The sequence below is a fragment of the Malus sylvestris genome, chromosome 4 (genome assembly GCF_916048215.2).
Source record: "Malus sylvestris chromosome 4, drMalSylv7.2, whole genome shotgun sequence".
Taxonomy (NCBI): domain Eukaryota; kingdom Viridiplantae; phylum Streptophyta; class Magnoliopsida; order Rosales; family Rosaceae; genus Malus; species Malus sylvestris.
This window is the reverse complement of record NC_062263.1, coordinates 27,361,459-27,378,149: the sequence shown is the minus strand read 5'-3', so window position 1 is coordinate 27,378,149 and position 16,691 is coordinate 27,361,459. Positions and strand designations below refer to the sequence as shown.

The window sequence follows — 16,691 nt, the reverse complement described above, 5'->3', positions numbered from 1 at the left end:
GTTTGTAGCATAGTCATGGGCGAGCCGGTGCAACTGCTTATTCTCATGCTTGAGCCCTCTAATCTCCTGTTTGAGACTCATCACTTCAGCAGCCAATGATTCAACTTGGCGGGTTCTAGCAAATAGGCGTTGGGCCATATTAGACACAGAACCTGCACACTGAACACTAAGAGCCAGAGAGTCCTTAACAGCCAACTCATCAAACCGTTTGGAAAGTAGTCTATTATCTTTGGGAGTGAGAAGGTTCCTGGCCACCACTGCAGCGGTCATATCATTCTTCATCACAGAATCCCCAACGGTAAGAGGACCAGTAGGGGATATGAAGGATGGGCGCCATATGTTGTCTGGAGAAGGCGTGGCTGTCTCTTCTCCAAGGTTCAAGTCAAAACGACGGTCGGAGGGTCCAGACATTTTCAAATGTGTTGAAGAAGGAAGAGGTCAGACAAATCAAGATCTTAGAAGTGCAAGAAATGAGCTTCTACTGGTAGAGATTCAAGTGTGCTGTGGAACTTAATGCCAGCCTCTATAAAAATCTGCACTCGACGGAGCTTCAGAAATCGAAGAGGCGTTTGCTTTCTCAAAAGCTGGGCTGCTCAGAGACCACGAGGGCCGATCTCAGAAATCGAAGAGGCGTTTGCTTTCTCAAAAGCTGGGCTGCTCAGATACCACGAGGGCCGATCTCAGAAATCGAAGAAGCACCTGCTTTTTCAGCCTCGTCAGCACCTGTCACATGCACAATCAGCTTTGCGGAAATTACGGGCACTCTGTCGAAGATTTCTGGTGAAGTAGAAAACACGTGAATCTTACTGTTCAATCACCGCTCTCCATATGCACCATCAACTCCTCGGGTACCACATATAACTTTGTCAAAGATCTCTGACAAAGTTTAGGCACGAGAATTTCGAAGTTCCAGCTACCCTACTATTACCCATAAGGGTAAAGGAACAGCACCACTGCTTGACAACTGGAAAGTCCCTATGTGTGTCGACCTCCGTGTTTTGCGGCAAGACAGGTTGGCAAGAACGTCCAACCTTTACTCACATTCGAGAAAAGACTCCTAACATAATTACTTTCTCAAAAACCGGAGTAGCACCGCTTTCCGAATCTCGAGAGTCAGATCCTCGACGGGATTGCTTGTTCGAAAACCGAAGAGGCACAACTCTCAGAACTTCGAGAGCCAGATTTCCTTAGATAAAGCTTGTCTGTAATCTTCACACGTAATATCAGCTTTCCAGATACCACATACCACTTTTTCAAAGTGCTCTGACAAAATTAAAACACGTGAAGCTGGCAGCTCCCACTGCATTGCTGTGACCAAGAAGGGTAAAGGAATAGCATTACTACTTGTTATTGGGAAATCCCTATATACATTGACCTCCCTCCTCAACGGACAGGCAAACCTGCAAAAATGCTCAACCCTTTCTCGCATTCGAAAATGCACCCTCAACATAACCTCTCGAAATACTCAGCTTTATTTCCCCCCGATAATACCTCAGCAAATAAGCCACACCAAGAACAAGAGTATCTCATATCATCAGGGTCGAAAGCAAGAGTATCCCATATCATGCTTTCTCCCTGTCTTTGTCTTTGTCCTTGTCCACACCTGCAGGACAAGGAGAAAGAGAGCAGTCAGTCGGAACCTGAAATCAAACCTCCAATTTGGAACTGACTGCCTGGAGCCTTTGCCTGGTTGCTTACTTAGCATTGCTCTCGAGTACTCATCCTCAACTGCTGTCAAGGTCACGAATTCCACCGGCAAATACCTCATGACAGTTGATCAGATATTGGCTCTTTACACTGAAGCTGCCAAGCGTGGATGAGTCACTATGAAGGAATGTTCTGAAGGACCATTTAAATGCAAAGGTTGCACACCACTTCTGCCATGCAAAAGATTGAAGCAGAAGGTTCAACGGTGAGCTGAAACAGATCACTACAGCACGACACCTTTCCATACCACATTCATTATTCCGTCAACAGCAAAAGTATCCCATATCATCAAGGTCGAACGTACTCTAGATTTGATGGACTTGTTTTGACCCTCAAATTTTTGAGTCGGCCTTATACTCTGAAGGGCACCAGAAAACCCTCCAGCACAGTTCAAGAATAAGCCTGTGGAAAGTTACTTCTTCAAAAGCAAAAGTATCTCATATCATCTCTTATCCATTTGCTTCTCCTTATCCTGGCAGTTGAATGAGAGACAAGGAGAATGAGAACAATCAACCGGAAGCCGAAGTCAAACCTCTGATCCTGGGTTGCTTACTTGGAAGTTTGACTGCTTACCTTGTCTGTCACCTCTTTCGGCAGATCTCCTAGCTCGGCGACTTGGGGGACTCCTACTATAGGGTTTATATCACACTTGACTAAGCCCGAAACTACAACTAAGCTTCAAGTGAAATTGATACATTACCTTGTGCGTCAACATCAGCTAAATACACCATTCCCGGATGGAGGAAAGGTACTTCCAGAGAAGGGCAGATGAAGATCAGACCACATTTCGGTACTTAGAAGTTTCGTGATTACTCAAGGGATTGGATCTTGCAAGTCCCCAATCGAGGAGTTTCCCTCACTCGGGAACTTAGGGGAGCACTGTTTGTACCATACTTGACCAATCCCGAAACTACCGAGCACCGGCCAACGCTATACTGTCAAGGACCCAGAAGAGTTCCCCTCCGACCAGGAGGCCAATCACTACTCGACACGTGTCAAGATTAGAAGCCAATCAGAGCGCAGCACGTGTCAACATCAAGAACCAATCACAACATGACACATGTCAATGTGACAAAGCTACAAGTTTTTCTATAAATAGGGGTCATTCCCCCACAATATTGCCTAATGTCATTTGTGTTAAATCATTCACAAGAACTCACTAAATTGAGAGCTTGATCCTTTGTACTTGTGTAAGCCCTTCACTACTAATAAGAACTCCTCTACTCCGTGGACGTAGCCAATCTGGGTGAACCACGTACATCCTGTGTTTGCTTCTCTGTCTCTATTCATTTACGTACTTATCCTCACTAGTAACCGAAGCAACCAAGCGAAGGTCATAAAACCTGACACTTTCTGTTGTACCAAAGTCTTCGCTGATTTTGTGCATCAACAATATTCATAGAAAAGTTATGCTTAAGGTTGAAACTGAGGAAGCACATTAACAGTGGAAACAACATTAAAAACTTAAAACAAACTCAGAAATCACACACAATCATTTATCCATTTCACTAGTCAAGAGCACAAAAGATACTTTCCCTTATCCAGATTTTCTTCAACTAATATACTCACATAGTGGAAAGATGAATGTAAAAGTCACAATAAAATACATACCAAAATTCTAGAAGAACTCATAAATCAAAGCTTAAAAATGCAAAAACATCAGAATAATTTAAAATCGGTTTATAATAACATATCAACCGACTTCTTGATGAGCTAAATGATTTCCTTGTTTTATGATTACATCGCATTAGAAAACGCAAACAACACTAGCAAAGAACACCGATCCGAACTCCTATTTCACGATCCGAAACTATATTTCTCGATTGCTCAATTAGCTGTACACATTTTAATTAAATTAGAGCTTCAAAAGCGTACCACGCCAGCATCGCAACGGAAGCCCAAACACATCGTTTTAGGTGCAAATTATGCGCGATCGAGAGAACGACAAAACAGTAGAAAGATCACAGAGATGGAGAAAGAGAATGAGAGCGATTGCTTACCTTTGGCTCTTTTTTGCCGATGTTGGTGAAAAGTCTAGGTCCCTTCTCATCTTTACAGAAGGGTCGAGTTAGAAATATTGGGAGAGAGAGTGTGACATCGTTTTGCATGTATGAGATCATATGCGATTTTGACAGAGATGGAGATGGATCAAATTAAGTTTGGAGTCGGATCAGATCTATGATTTTGCATAGTGATAGAGATGGAGTTGCGATCCGAGCTTAGAAAGAAAAAATGGAAGGTTTCGAATGTCAGGAAGAAATAGGGGAGATAGAGAATAGCAAGGAGATCTGAAAATAAATTAAACGGAAAAAGCTTGCCGTCAGGGGCAAAAACGGAAACTAATGATTGGACCATTTTAAATGGACTAGTTTAATGTTGGGCTTTGTCCTAACCATTAAATAAAGTTATTACATAGTTTTTGGTTAACATTCAAAGTTTTCAAGCCCTTTTAATTAGTTTTCCTTAAAAATAAAGCCTAAACTTAATGGTTGTCAAACGGAATACATAAAACAGGTCAAGTGAATAATTGAGTTTTATTATAAAAGCCCTTCTAAATAAGTAGGTCGCTCCTATAAAAATCCAAACTCCAAGAGGAATTGCGTGTCGGTCTATAGGAAAGCCCAGCCCAATATAATAATGAGCCACCCAGCATTCACTTAACCCACCATATCCACAGATAGCCCAATCTGACTAAACCAATCTCGAATTGGACAGCGACAAACCTAAAACCCTAACACTATCTCTCTCCCCTTCTCTCTCCTCTCCCCCTCTCTCGGTCCTCTCTCTGTGCATACAATTGCGGCCACTTCAGGTATTCTCTCTCTATCTCTCTATCTCCGACTTCATTTCCAATCGGAAACCTTCTTCTGTTCGTAATTGCAACTGGTAGCAAACAAATCTGTACGAAGTTCTCCCTTTTTTTCGCGATATATAAATTTCACGATGAATCCCTCAAAAAGATTGGATTTTTTTTATGTGATTTCGTGAAATCTGGGACGCCATGTGTTTCTCGGATCTCGGATTCAGGAAAAGTCAGAAAATTTATCCCCAGAAACGATTCTGATTTGCCAAATTTTGCATTTTTTTGTGAAGTTTTACTGATTGTTTGATGATAGATGTATGGTGTTTCCGCATCGGGTGCGCGATATCACAGTTTTTTGGGGATGAAACGTTGAAGTGTGCCCTAAAATAACACAGTTTATTTTCATATGTTTTTGAATTGTGTGATTGATTGGTGGTCTAAGCAGAATGATTTGATTTTGATGTTTGTTAGCCGAGTTCAATTTTGACAAGATGGGAATTTTGTGGTTCAGGTCACTGTTGCATTGTGTGAGGCCGCTGGAGTTTTGAATTCAACATGGCGAATTTTGCAAAACCGGAGAATGCATTGAAGCGAGCCGAAGGTGAGATATGCCTGATTATGGCCTATTAGCTAATATGAATGTTTGATTAGTTAGTTTATAATTTTTTTACTGAATTGTCCTAACCATTTATTGTCAGCATGTTACTGTTTCACTATATTAAGGTAAATTAGTAAACGAATAAATTTGGTTAAATCATGATGTTAATGACAGAGCTTCTTTAGAACACACGAGTGGTTTGCTACTGTATGTTGGTTTATGATAGTGATTGGGATATCAAATTTTTGTGCATCAATTATCTGGTTTCAGCATTGCCCTGTATATCTTAGTTGACAGTTATAATGTGTGGATGCAGAGTTGATCAATGTTGGGCAGAAGCAAGATGCGTTACAGTCGCTTCATGATCTTATCACTTCAAAGAGATACAGAGCTTGGCAAAAACCACTTGAAAAGATCATGTTCAAATATGTAGAGCTTTGTGTTGAATTGCGCAAGGGTAGATTCGCCAAAGATGGTCTCATCCAATACCGTATTATATGCCAGCAAGTTAATGTTAGTTCTTTGGAAGAAGTTATCAAGCATTTCATGCATCTATCTACTGAGAAAGCCGAGCAGGCCCGTACTCAGGCCGAAGCCCTTGAAGAAGCGCTTGATGTCGATGACCTTGAAGCTGATAAAAGGCCAGAAGATCTGATGCTGAGCTATGTCAGTGGTGAGAAAGGAAAAGATAGGTCTGATCGTGAAGTTGTTACTCCCTGGTTCAAGTTTCTGTGGGAAACGTACAGGACAGTACTGGAGATCTTGCGAAATAACTCGAAGTTGGAAGCTCTTTACGCGGTAATTTGTTTCTTGTCCAGAACAAACTTTTGATACCATTATTTTGGTTGTTCTGCTTTTAAAATATTTCACCCATAAGTTGCACAGATTCTAGCTGTTAAAACCACTCGGTTACTGAAAATGCAGTTGTGGCATATTGAATTTCTCCAAGGTTCTAGTACTGAAATCAACTCAGTAATCAAATATTCATTTCTGGATTATTGGTTGTTCTCCAAGGTTAATTGGTTGAGATTTAGCTAAATTTTTGTAGAAACCTTGTTCTTGCTTCGAAGGACGAAACTAAAGGAATTCAATCAATCAGTAGTAAAATCCCGCTGATGTTTACTTAAACTTGTTTAACACTTCATAGTTCTTTCAAAATACTAATATGGAACCTTTTCTCATGCCAATTACCAGTGGAGTTGGAAGGATACACTTTATAGTTTTGCATTATACCTGGATTTTGTTCTAGCTAGGTTTTGTTACAGAAAGATTAGTGGTATTTCTTTTCGATCTTTCCACATAATGGTGCTATGTTTTTTATTTTTTATCATGATCTACTTTTGTTGTTGTGTTAAATAGTATTGTACAAATAATGTTATTGTAATACTTAATATTTGTACATGAAAGAAACTGTGGAGTCTTATTGCAATCTTTAATCTTTAGATGACGGCACATCGAGCATTCCAGTTCTGCAAACAATATAAGAGAACGACAGAGTTTCGCAGGTTATGTGAAATCATCAGGAACCATCTTGCGAATCTGAACAAATATAGAGATCAAAGGGACCGACCTGACCTGTCTGCACCTGAGAGCTTGCAGCTGTACTTGGACACAAGATTTGAGCAGTTGAAGATGGCCACTGAGCTTGAACTGTGGCAGGTGTCTAAATTGTTTTTAAAGTTTTTATTATGTTTGGATTCTGTGAACTAATTGAAAAATCTTTCTATCTTCTTGTAAGTCCTGTCTATTTCTCACAATAGGTTTTTCATGAATGTGTCTGCAGGAAGCGTTTCGTTCCGTTGAAGATATTCATGGCTTGATGTGCATGGTCAAGAAAACACCTAAAGCGTCCTTGATGGTGGTTTATTATGCCAAATTGACAGAGATATTTTGGATTTCAGCTAGCCATCTTAATCATGCTTATGCATGGTTCAAGCTTTTTACACTGCAAAAGAACTTTAACAAGAACCTTAGCCAGAAGGATTTGCAACTGATAGCATCATCTGTAGTTTTGGCTGCACTATCAGTTCCACCCTATGATCAAACACGTGCTGCATCGCATTTGGAACTTGAAAATGAGAAAGAACGCAATTTGAGAATGGCTAATCTCATTGGGTTTAATCTTGAACCAAGAGTTGACAGAGGAGATGTGGTATTGTCATTTTCCAGTGTTTTTCTTATGATTCCATCTTTTTAGTTCTCCTTTCTGACCATCTGTTTTGTGCACAGCTGTCAAGATCAGCTCTTCTCTCAGAATTGGTAAGTTTGCTGTGTTATCGTTATTTACAGTCAATTGAGCTTGAGTTCCTTTTTCTTCTGAGGAACGTTAGCAAAAACTTTTCTTAGTAATAAAGCCAATGCTTGTACGTAATGTTGTGTGATTTTCATACCATGACAATTTTGTATCATGTTGAGATTTTATCTTTTTGGTACTGTGGATGAAAGTTGGCTTTTATTTTGTCATATATGCCTCTCTGTGATATCATTTCTTTATGTGGTATTACTTGATATCATTTCCTTATGTGGTATTACTTATTAGTACACAGTACTCAGTAGTGTTTTTTTTTTCAAATTTTAATAGCTGTTGAGATTTGCTTATCATAAAGTGATATTTGGGAATATTTATTTGCAGACCATAAAGGAAATAATTTTTTTTTTCATGTTTCAAATGTTTTCTAAATGTGTATGTTTTGTCCACCGTAGGATATTTTGTCTTTTGTTAAGTTGCAAGTAATATGATCTGATTTCGGTTTCATTTCCAGGTCTCAAAGGGTGTGTTGAGCTGTGCAACCCAGGAAGTTAAAGATCTTTACCATCTCGTGGAGCATGAATTCCTACCCCTAGATCTTGCTATAAAGATGCAACCACTGTTGACCAAAATCTCAAAACTTGGGGGTAAGCTGTCTTCAGCATCTTCTGTTCCAGAAGTGCAACTGTCTCAATATGTTCCTGCCCTCGAAAAGCTTGGTACTCTGAGGTTGCTCCAGCAGGTGTGTTGAATATTTGTTATCTTCAATGATTTGTAGTAGTATCTCTGAGTTCATATAAATTTTAACATACTTGTTGATTCTTCCCTCTACAATTTTCAGGTCTCCCAAGTGTATCAGATAATGAAGATTGAATGTCTATCTCAGATGATCCCATTTTACGACTTTTCTGCTGTTGAGAAGATTTATGTGGATGCTGTTAAACATAACTTCATAGCTATGAAAGTTGACCATATGAAGGGTGTTATGTTGTTTGGTAACTTGGTAAGTTAGAGCTTGCAGACAGTATTTTCATCATTTTCCAAGCTGTACAAGTCACGGACTGACTGTTTTCTCACTAACTTTTTCAGGGTCTGGAATCTGATGGGCTTAGAGACCACCTGACTAATCTTGCCAAGTCTCTAAATAAGGCTAGGTCTATGATGTACCTTCCAGTTAAGGGAGCGTCAAAACTAGCTGAAATTCTGCCTTCTTTAGCTGATACTGTTGATAAGGAACACAAAAGGCTTCTTGCTAGGAAATCAATCATTGAGAAAAGGAAGGAAGACCAAGAACGTCAGCTTCTGGAAATGGTAAGTCTCTGTTTACATCTACCTTGAGTTGCAATAAGTAATAGTACGGGAATGGACAAATCATAGACTAAGCTTTTGATCTTCCAGGAACGTGAGGAAGAGTCTAAGAGGCTCAAACTACAGAAAATAACTGAAGCAGCAGAACAGAAGAGGCTTGCTGAAGAAGCAGAACAAAGGAAGAATCAAAGGATCCTAAAGGAAATAGAGGAGAAAGAAATTGATGAAGCACAGAAGCTCCTTCACGAAGTACGCAGTAAAAAGAAAGGAAAAAAACACATTTTGGATGGAGTAAGTGAAAGTTTTCTCATGAATTATGGTTTAGATGGAAGACCCCATCTTTATCTATATTATTTGTGTACAGGAAAAGGTGACTAAGGCATCTTTAATGGAGTTGGCCCTGAGTGAACAGCTCAGGGAGAGGCAAGAAATGGAGAAGAAGTTACTAAAACTTGGGAAAACAATGGACTACTTGGAAAGAGCAAAAAGAGAAGAGTCTGCTCCTCTAATTGAAGCTGCATATCAACAACGTTTAGTTGAAGAGCAGTTGCTTCATGAACGCGAACAAACGGTATATGTTGTGGTTACATTTTTGTATTTAGCTTACCAACTAAATCTATCCATTATATAATACTCTTGTCTTAAAGTTCAGTTTTCACTTTAAACTGCATCTTTCCTCAATGTTGGCCATGGCCTGCGGTTTCTTCCTTTTATTTTCTGCTGATTTTGGCCATTTTAATGACTGCATTATCATTTCTTTTTCTTTCTTAAAATTTGTGTTTATTTTGTCTTTCTGCCTTGTATGCTAACCGTAATTCAATATTTTGCTTTAACAGCTGGAAGTTGAGCTGAGCCAACAGCGCCATGAAGGAGATCTGAAGGAGAAGAATAGGCTATCACGGATGATGGACAATAAGGTGAGTTTGCAGTTTTATGTGGCCTAACTATGGAGGATTGCTCAGAAAAAGAGTTGACACTTCTGATCTTCATTTTTAACATAGATGGATATGTCTAGATTATATATACTGCCCTAAAAAATGTGCATGCTCTAATCCTGGGGAGAGAGATAACGTATGCATGCACAAGAATTTCTTTTACTATAAACAAAATTATTGTGAGTTTTTTTTTTCTTTTTGGCAGACTATCTTCCAGGAAAGGGTGTTGCATCGTAGGCATGAAGAATACGAGAGGAGGAGGGCAGAGAGAGAGGAACAGATTAGCCAACTGATTTGGGCCAGGAAGCAAGAGAGGGATGCCAAGCGAAAGAAGATATTCTTTGTGCGGTCTGAAGAGGAGAGACTGAGGAAGCTTCGTGAAGAAGAGGAAGCACGCAAGCGTGAAGGTAGTTGTCCTCTCTGACTATTTACTGCTTTACTGTTTCTGATTCCTCTAACTGTTTCTTGGCTAATTAGGGAAACATTGTTGAGTAACTTTACTTTCGATGATGGCTCTTGCGGTTGTTATGTCTTGTTAGTATTGTCTTCTGATGTGCATCCATCATTGCTGCTTTGAACCATGCAGAAGCTGAGAGGAAAAGAAAGGAAGAGGCGGAGCGCAGGGCCAAACTGGATGAGATAGCTGAAAAACAGAGGCAAAGAGAGAGGGAATTGGAAGAAAAAGAAAGGCTAAGGAAAGAAGCACTTTTGGGGAAACCAGCTGAGGTTCCTAGGCCTGTTGAGCCACGTGCGGAGCCTGCTGTTGCTCCTGCTGCTGCTGCTGCTGCTGCACCTGCTCCTGCAAAATATGTACCCAGACACCTTCGACAAAGGGGAGCTGAGGCACCCGGGCAGGCTCCTCCAGAGCCCGACCGTTGGGGAAGCAAGCCAGATGACCGCCTACCGCCTTCAAGTGATAGGTGGCGCAGCGGCAGCGATGAGCGCAGACCCCCCTTTGGTAGCAGCGGCGCAAAGTGGTCTTCATCCAGGGGTCCAACCCGCTGATTATGCGGAGTTTTGGTCTCTCATTTCTTGATCCCGGGGCATTTTGATTTTGTTTAAGCTGGGAGTGCTCCGGGTTTGGACTAAGAAGTGGTCATTTAAATCGAAGTAATAGACAAACTAGAGTGGATATAACCTTTGCGTTAAGTTAAATTCTTTCTTCGCCTGTTTCGTTGCCAACTTACGAGCCTCTTTTCCGTCGAGTTTGAATGCTCTGTTCTCGGTCGAATGCTCGTTGTAATCTTGAAAATTCAGAGACTTGAAGTTGATTTTGTTCTCACCATGCGTATTTAGTTTCTCACAAAGCTTGCTTCTCTCGATGGTGGTTTCCCATTGTTCTTCGTTGCCAACTTTTCAACGTTGTGAATACCAAGTTATCAACTTACAGAAAACGGTGTTGCTCTTTAAGCCACTTTAGCTACAAAATCCAAGACCCATAAAATTTTGGTTTTCGAATTTTCTTTGCAAGAGCAAAACTGGTTTCCAAAATTTGAAAAAGAAAAGAAAAGATGTAACGTGCGTAAATTAAGTCCGGCGACAATATTATGTTTAGCTTTGTAGTGTGAATTTCGTGCAAAGATTTAATAGTTTGTAAAAGACTAATCAAATCTCTATATGTAAATGAAATTATTAATTTCTCGGACTACTAAATGATACTCATGATAAAAATAAAATTGGAGTAAATTTGGGATTAAGAACATTTATTTTTATTTTTATTTATTATTAAGGAGGCTCGTTTATCTCGCATCTCCCCCGCTCGGTCTCGCCTCCTGACACCTAAACCCTCCTTGAACCCTCCACAGTCCACACTCCTTCCCAATTCGATTTCCCTGCACTGACTGAGTTTTTCAGCAGAGAAAATGAGTTCAGTCGCTGCCAGATTCGTCAAGTTTATGAGGGTCTCCGTTCCTTCCTCGCCTACCTCCTCATTTGGTTCTCTCTCCCCTCTCTCTCTCTCTCTCTCTCTCTCTCTCTCTCTCTCTCTCTCCCCCAAAATATTATTATTTTGTTGCTCATTACTGATTTCTTATTTGGTATTTGCTTAAAGTTTTGATTTTTGTTAATGGGTTGGGTTCAAACCCCTTCTGAATGGAAGATAATTTTCCCCAATGCAATTTTCTGCAAAATTTGATGATCTTGTTGGTTAGTTTGCTGTATTGTTTTGAATCTTATGTTTCCAGAGATGGGTTTAGTCCAGAAAAGCATTTTCAATAACATGCTGCATAAAATTCGGCATGATTGCATGTTTTTCGAAGAACAATTTTCTTAGTATTACAGCAGTTGGTGTTTATGTTGACTTTTACAATTATTACAGCAGTTGGTGTGCAAAGAAGCTCAAAGTTGTGGTTCTCGAGCACCCCATCTGATTCTGACATTGTTAACGATGACACAAAGAACAATGTGGCAGAAGATGATTTTGATGACTTTATTGGTGCGAAGAAAGATGTGAATTTGCAACCCCAAGGTGTTGATCCCAGGAGGGGATGGGGATATCGTGGTGTGCACAAGGTATTTCATATGTCGTTTCAGTAGAAAACAAAAACGTAATTGTTACTCATGTGTATGTTAACGAGTTGTCGTGTGCATATAGATTTACTTAGAAGTTTACAAATACGAGTGCATTATGTTATAACTTGTATAAGAACTTTAAGGTCTCACGGAAAAAAAATATATTCCATTGGGGATGCTAAGACACAGAAACAACATAAAGATTCGGTAGTAATTTATCTTTAGTTTTTATATGAGCAATCAAAAGGTTGAGTAGGGATATGCTCTTCATATGTTTATGCTAGGCTCTGCTGAATTTATGTAGGCAATTATCTGTGGAAAAGTTGGGCAAGCCCCTGTGCAAAAGATCTTGAGGAATGGTCGAACTGTAACCATCTTCACGGTTGGGACAGGAGGCATGTTCGACCAAAGGGTAATGGGAGCAAAGGACTTGCCAAGACCTGCTCAATGGCATCGAATTGCTGTGCATAATGAAGCACTTGGGGCTTATGCGGTTAAACAAGTGGTTAAGAAGTATGTGTCCATTTTTTAGTATGAACGAATGTCTCTATATGTTGTGTCTGTAACGGTTGGAGGTTTTCTGCAGTGCATCAATTTATGTCGAGGGTGACATTGAAACTAGAGTTTACAATGACAGCATCAATGGTGAAGTGAAACATATTCCAGAGATATGTATTCGTCACGATGGTAGAAAAACCAACATTTTCTTTTCCATTTATTTTACTAAATGTTATTTTTTTAGTTCGGTTTTCTTTGCTCTGCGGTTCTTTTGGATTGAATGGTGTTTCATATGTTTACTTTTGCTATGTATTCCAAAATTTGTTGTGACGATAACTTGAAAGGATATAGTAATCTTAGAAGGAATATTGTTGATGCCCGAAATACATTGAGTTTAAGCTTTCATTAACAGATGAATAAACATGGCCACGAGGATTCATATTTTTTGTCCCTGTTCTGCATCAATAGAAAGTGCTGATATGGCAAATAAGATTGAAAGGATCAACATCGATGTTTAGGCTGATTCCGTAGATAGTTGAAAGGTCTACCCCATCCCTCCAATCTTTCATAAACAAGTGTAGAAATTGAAAACATATTCATGTAGCCTGATATATAGGCTGATTCCATAGATGCTATATTATTCATTTGTTCTCCTTCCATATTGGCAGTGTGAAATTTCTTAATAGTGTGATATACATCTTACAGGGAAGCTTCGTCTTATAAAGACTGGAGAAAGCATCAGCAGTATATCCTTGGATGATCTGCGTAAGTTCCTTTACTTCTTTTAACATCTAAACTGATGTCATGCCCAACTTGTAAACAGTAATGTACTCCTGTGCTATCCCGAGTTGAGACTCGGGTTGGATACTTAAATTACGTGTAATCATTGTTACTTGTGTGCTTCCGCTGAAGTTTTTCAGACCAACCACCGTAGGTTACACCATTCCATCTTTTGACATTGATTTTGATCAACGTGCTCATCGATTACTTGCAGGAGAACATTTGCTTTAGCTAATGGAACAATTGATTGGCACATTTGGGAAAACTCTGCTTTGGAAACGAAACCTAGCTCAAGCCACTTTTGTTAAACACATGTTACATTTGCGTGTCCAGTCTGGTTGTAACCCGGGAAAGAAAAATTTATGGAGTTTTGTTCTTCTAATGTGTTGATATATCACTCAGTTTATTAGTCTGCTCTTCATTGCTTTCTTACTCCAGTGAGTGAAGCCATTTATCCTTTCCTCTCGTTCGGAGAACGGAGCGTTCTTAACGATTGAGATCTTGTAAAGATTATTAATGTTCTTAAATCCCATTAATGAAGTTATATATTGTTCCTTCAACCATTTTAGAGCCTGGTTCGAAGTGCTTCTCTAGAAAGCACTTCTACATAAAAGCGCCTATTAGAAGCACAGCTGTGTTCTTAATAAAAAAGCACTTCTACCCAGTTTTTCCTGTTATGTGCTTCTTGAGCGTGTTTCTTTCAGAACGCACTTCAAGAGTTTTTTTGTAACCCAAAAAGACTTTTTTAACTTTTTCAGTTAAATATTATGAGAAGTATTTTTGATGAAATGGACGTGCTTGTTATTTAAAAGCACTTTTAAACAGACCTACCGTCTTACTATATGGATTCAAAAAATGAAAAAGAAAAAAAAAAACCATTTGTTTCCATTTACTTTGCCTATCCTTGTTCTCCTCATAACCTAGTTATACACACCTTTAAATTATATGTTTTATGCAAGTGAGCCTGAAAGAATTAAACTCAAAATTTCAAGTTTAAAGATTAAAAATTTAATTAACCAAAGTTGTTTGTGGATGGTTTACTGGTCCGTGTATAAACCACTTGTTCTTTCAAAAAACGAGTTATTATTAGCTTAATTCCTTACAATATAAGATACAATTTTCAGTAGATTTTACACATGTCAACAACCTAGTATTTACACATGATTGCACTACTTTTCTTCTTTTGCACATTAATTTGTGACATCCCACATCGCCCAGGGAGTGATCCTTAAATGTATATTCTCATCCCTACCTAGCATTAGGCCTTTTGGGAGCTCACTAGCTTCGGGTTCCATAGGAACTCCGAAGTTAAGCGAGAAGGAGGCCAGAGCACTTCCAGGATGGGTGACCCACTGGGAAGTTGCTCGTGAGTTCTCAAAAACAAAACCGTGAGGGAATGGTAAGCTCAAAGCGGACAATATCGTGCTACGATGGTGGATTGGGCCCGGGATGTAACAAATGATATCAGAGCCAATCCCTGGCCGGAAGTGTGCCGACGAAGACGTCTGACCCCTAAGGGGGGATGGATTGTGACATCCCACATCGGCCAGGGAAGTGATCCTTAAATGTATATTCTCATCCATACCTAGCACTAGGTTTTTTGGGAGCTCACTGGCTTCGGGTTCCGTAAGAACTCTGAAGTTAAGCGAGAAGGATGCCAGGTCACTCTCAGGATGGGTGACCCACTGAGAAGTTGCTCGTGAGTTCCCAAAAACAAAACCGTGTAGGAATGGTAAGTTCAAAGCGGACAATATCGTGCTACAATGGTGGATTGGGCCCGAGATGTGACAAATTTGTTTATCTATATTAATTTAATTTTAATTTATTTATTTAACTAAAAAATATGAGTACTAAGGAGTCGCGGCTTAATGTTTTAAATTCACAGTTCTTAAATTATACAGTTGGAACTTTGTCCTTTGCTTGATCACAGAGTGTATGTTGCTTTATGGAGGCCACTTTAGGAAATGGGTGACCCACCGCCCCTCAAAGGGAAATCGGAGTCAGATTTTATGCCCTTCTACTTTTCGTGTCCTCTTGTACTCTTTTATTTGTATGATCATGGTTAAGTCACGTCAACATTTTATATTACTATTTCTTTTTGTCTTATTATCTCTATAAAAAAATAATATAAAATGTTGACGTGGCTTAACCGTGACCACACAAAACAAAAGGGCACGAGAATTGGGAGGGCAGAGAATCTACCTCAAAAAAAAAAGGGGAGAAATGCTAAGGATACTCTCTTAAGTGTACTTTTGGACTCTCCGTCATTTCACTATCTTAACACAATAATTTATAATGTTAGCGCAAAAATTATGCTAAAAATATAAGATGACAGAATTTCACATTTTAGAAAGTCTCATTAGTATTTCTCATAAAAAAAAAGCCAAAAACTTCCTTGGAAATTGGAAAGTAGGACTAGAACTGTTGTGACTTGATTGATCGGTGATTTTCCAATGTGTTTGTAACTTTGTCTTTTGCTTGACCCCAAAGTGTATGTTGCTTTATGGAGGCCACTTTAGGAAATGGGTGCCCCACTGCCCCTCCAAAGGGAAAAGAAGAGAAATGGTAAGAGACTCTCTTAAGTGACTCTTGATTCTTTGCCACTTTACTATCTTAGCATAATAATTTATAATATTAGCATAAAAATTATGCTAAAAACATAAGGTGGTAGATATTTTTATATTTGATACAATCTCCTTAGCATTTCTCGAAGAAAAAAAAAAACCAAAAACTTCCTTGGAAATTGGAAAGTAGGACTAGGACTGGTGTGACTTTAATTGATTGGTGATTTTCCAATGTGCTTGTTACACGAGATGATACATCACGTGTTATTATATAAGTTGAGAGATACTTGAAAATAAAACTTCCTTCCAATTATACAATAACATGTGATGTACAACCAGTGTATCGGGCACACTAAAAAATTTCTCTAATGTTAAAGAGACTATTAACTCAAACAATAATTTGTAAACTATATGATCTGGTTGATGATTAGGTTATTATTAATCAACACGTACTTATTTTTTATTGGTAAAAATCACATATTCTGCAAATATGATCTAAATATTAGTATGTCCACCATTACTTTTTATCTTAACCCAAATGTCCTTCAAACGTATTAACAAAACGATAGTCTACATTAAATTAATTTAAATCATAGAAAGATGGATTCAAATTTGAACGAAAGATGGAGTGCGGCCTGTAGAGCACATATAATGCACAGTTGGGTTGCTCGCGCAACGGATCTCTCTCTCTCTCTCTCTTTATCTAAAGATATCTAGAGAGAGATGTGAAAGTACTCTC

General features: G+C 39.1%; 2 protein-coding genes and 1 long non-coding RNA gene across 5 annotated transcripts; all 3 read left to right on the top strand.

Moving 5' to 3' along the window:
• The first annotated feature begins 592 nt into the window (after positions 1-592).
• On the top strand, positions 593-2,965 carry LOC126618954 (uncharacterized). The gene is made up of 2 exons (XR_007621919.1): positions 593-2,343; positions 2,426-2,965. It is a non-coding gene; the product is annotated as an uncharacterized LOC126618954 (long non-coding RNA).
• Positions 2,966-4,362: 1,397 nt separating this feature from the next.
• LOC126618950 (eukaryotic translation initiation factor 3 subunit A-like) lies at positions 4,363-10,881 on the top strand. 2 transcript variants are annotated; one of them, XM_050287183.1, is made up of 14 exons: positions 4,363-4,519; positions 5,022-5,111; positions 5,425-5,906; positions 6,552-6,767; positions 6,892-7,260; positions 7,338-7,367; positions 7,871-8,098; positions 8,198-8,359; positions 8,446-8,667; positions 8,755-8,955; positions 9,029-9,235; positions 9,501-9,581; positions 9,805-10,006; positions 10,186-10,881. In XM_050287183.1, the coding sequence occupies exons 2-14, from the start codon at positions 5,066-5,068 to the stop codon at positions 10,602-10,604; spliced, it is 2,865 nt and encodes a 954-aa protein (XP_050143140.1). In that variant the 5' UTR covers positions 4,363-4,519; positions 5,022-5,065; the 3' UTR covers positions 10,605-10,881. The 2 variants fall into 2 exon arrangements, with proteins under 2 accessions (XP_050143140.1, XP_050143141.1); XM_050287184.1 differs by lacking the exon at positions 4,363-4,519 and adding an exon at positions 4,545-4,608.
• Positions 10,882-11,324: 443 nt separating this feature from the next.
• Positions 11,325-13,948, top strand: LOC126618951 (single-stranded DNA-binding protein, mitochondrial-like). 2 transcript variants are annotated; one of them, XM_050287186.1, is made up of 6 exons: positions 11,325-11,534; positions 11,920-12,110; positions 12,415-12,623; positions 12,697-12,797; positions 13,314-13,373; positions 13,603-13,948. In XM_050287186.1, exons 1-6 carry the CDS (start codon positions 11,462-11,464, stop codon positions 13,617-13,619), a joined length of 651 nt encoding a protein of 216 aa, XP_050143143.1. In that variant the 5' UTR covers positions 11,325-11,461; the 3' UTR covers positions 13,620-13,948. The 2 variants fall into 2 exon arrangements, with proteins under 2 accessions (XP_050143143.1, XP_050143142.1); XM_050287185.1 differs by having other exon boundaries at positions 11,326-11,534; positions 11,917-12,110.
• The last annotated feature ends 2,743 nt before the right edge of the window (positions 13,949-16,691 follow it).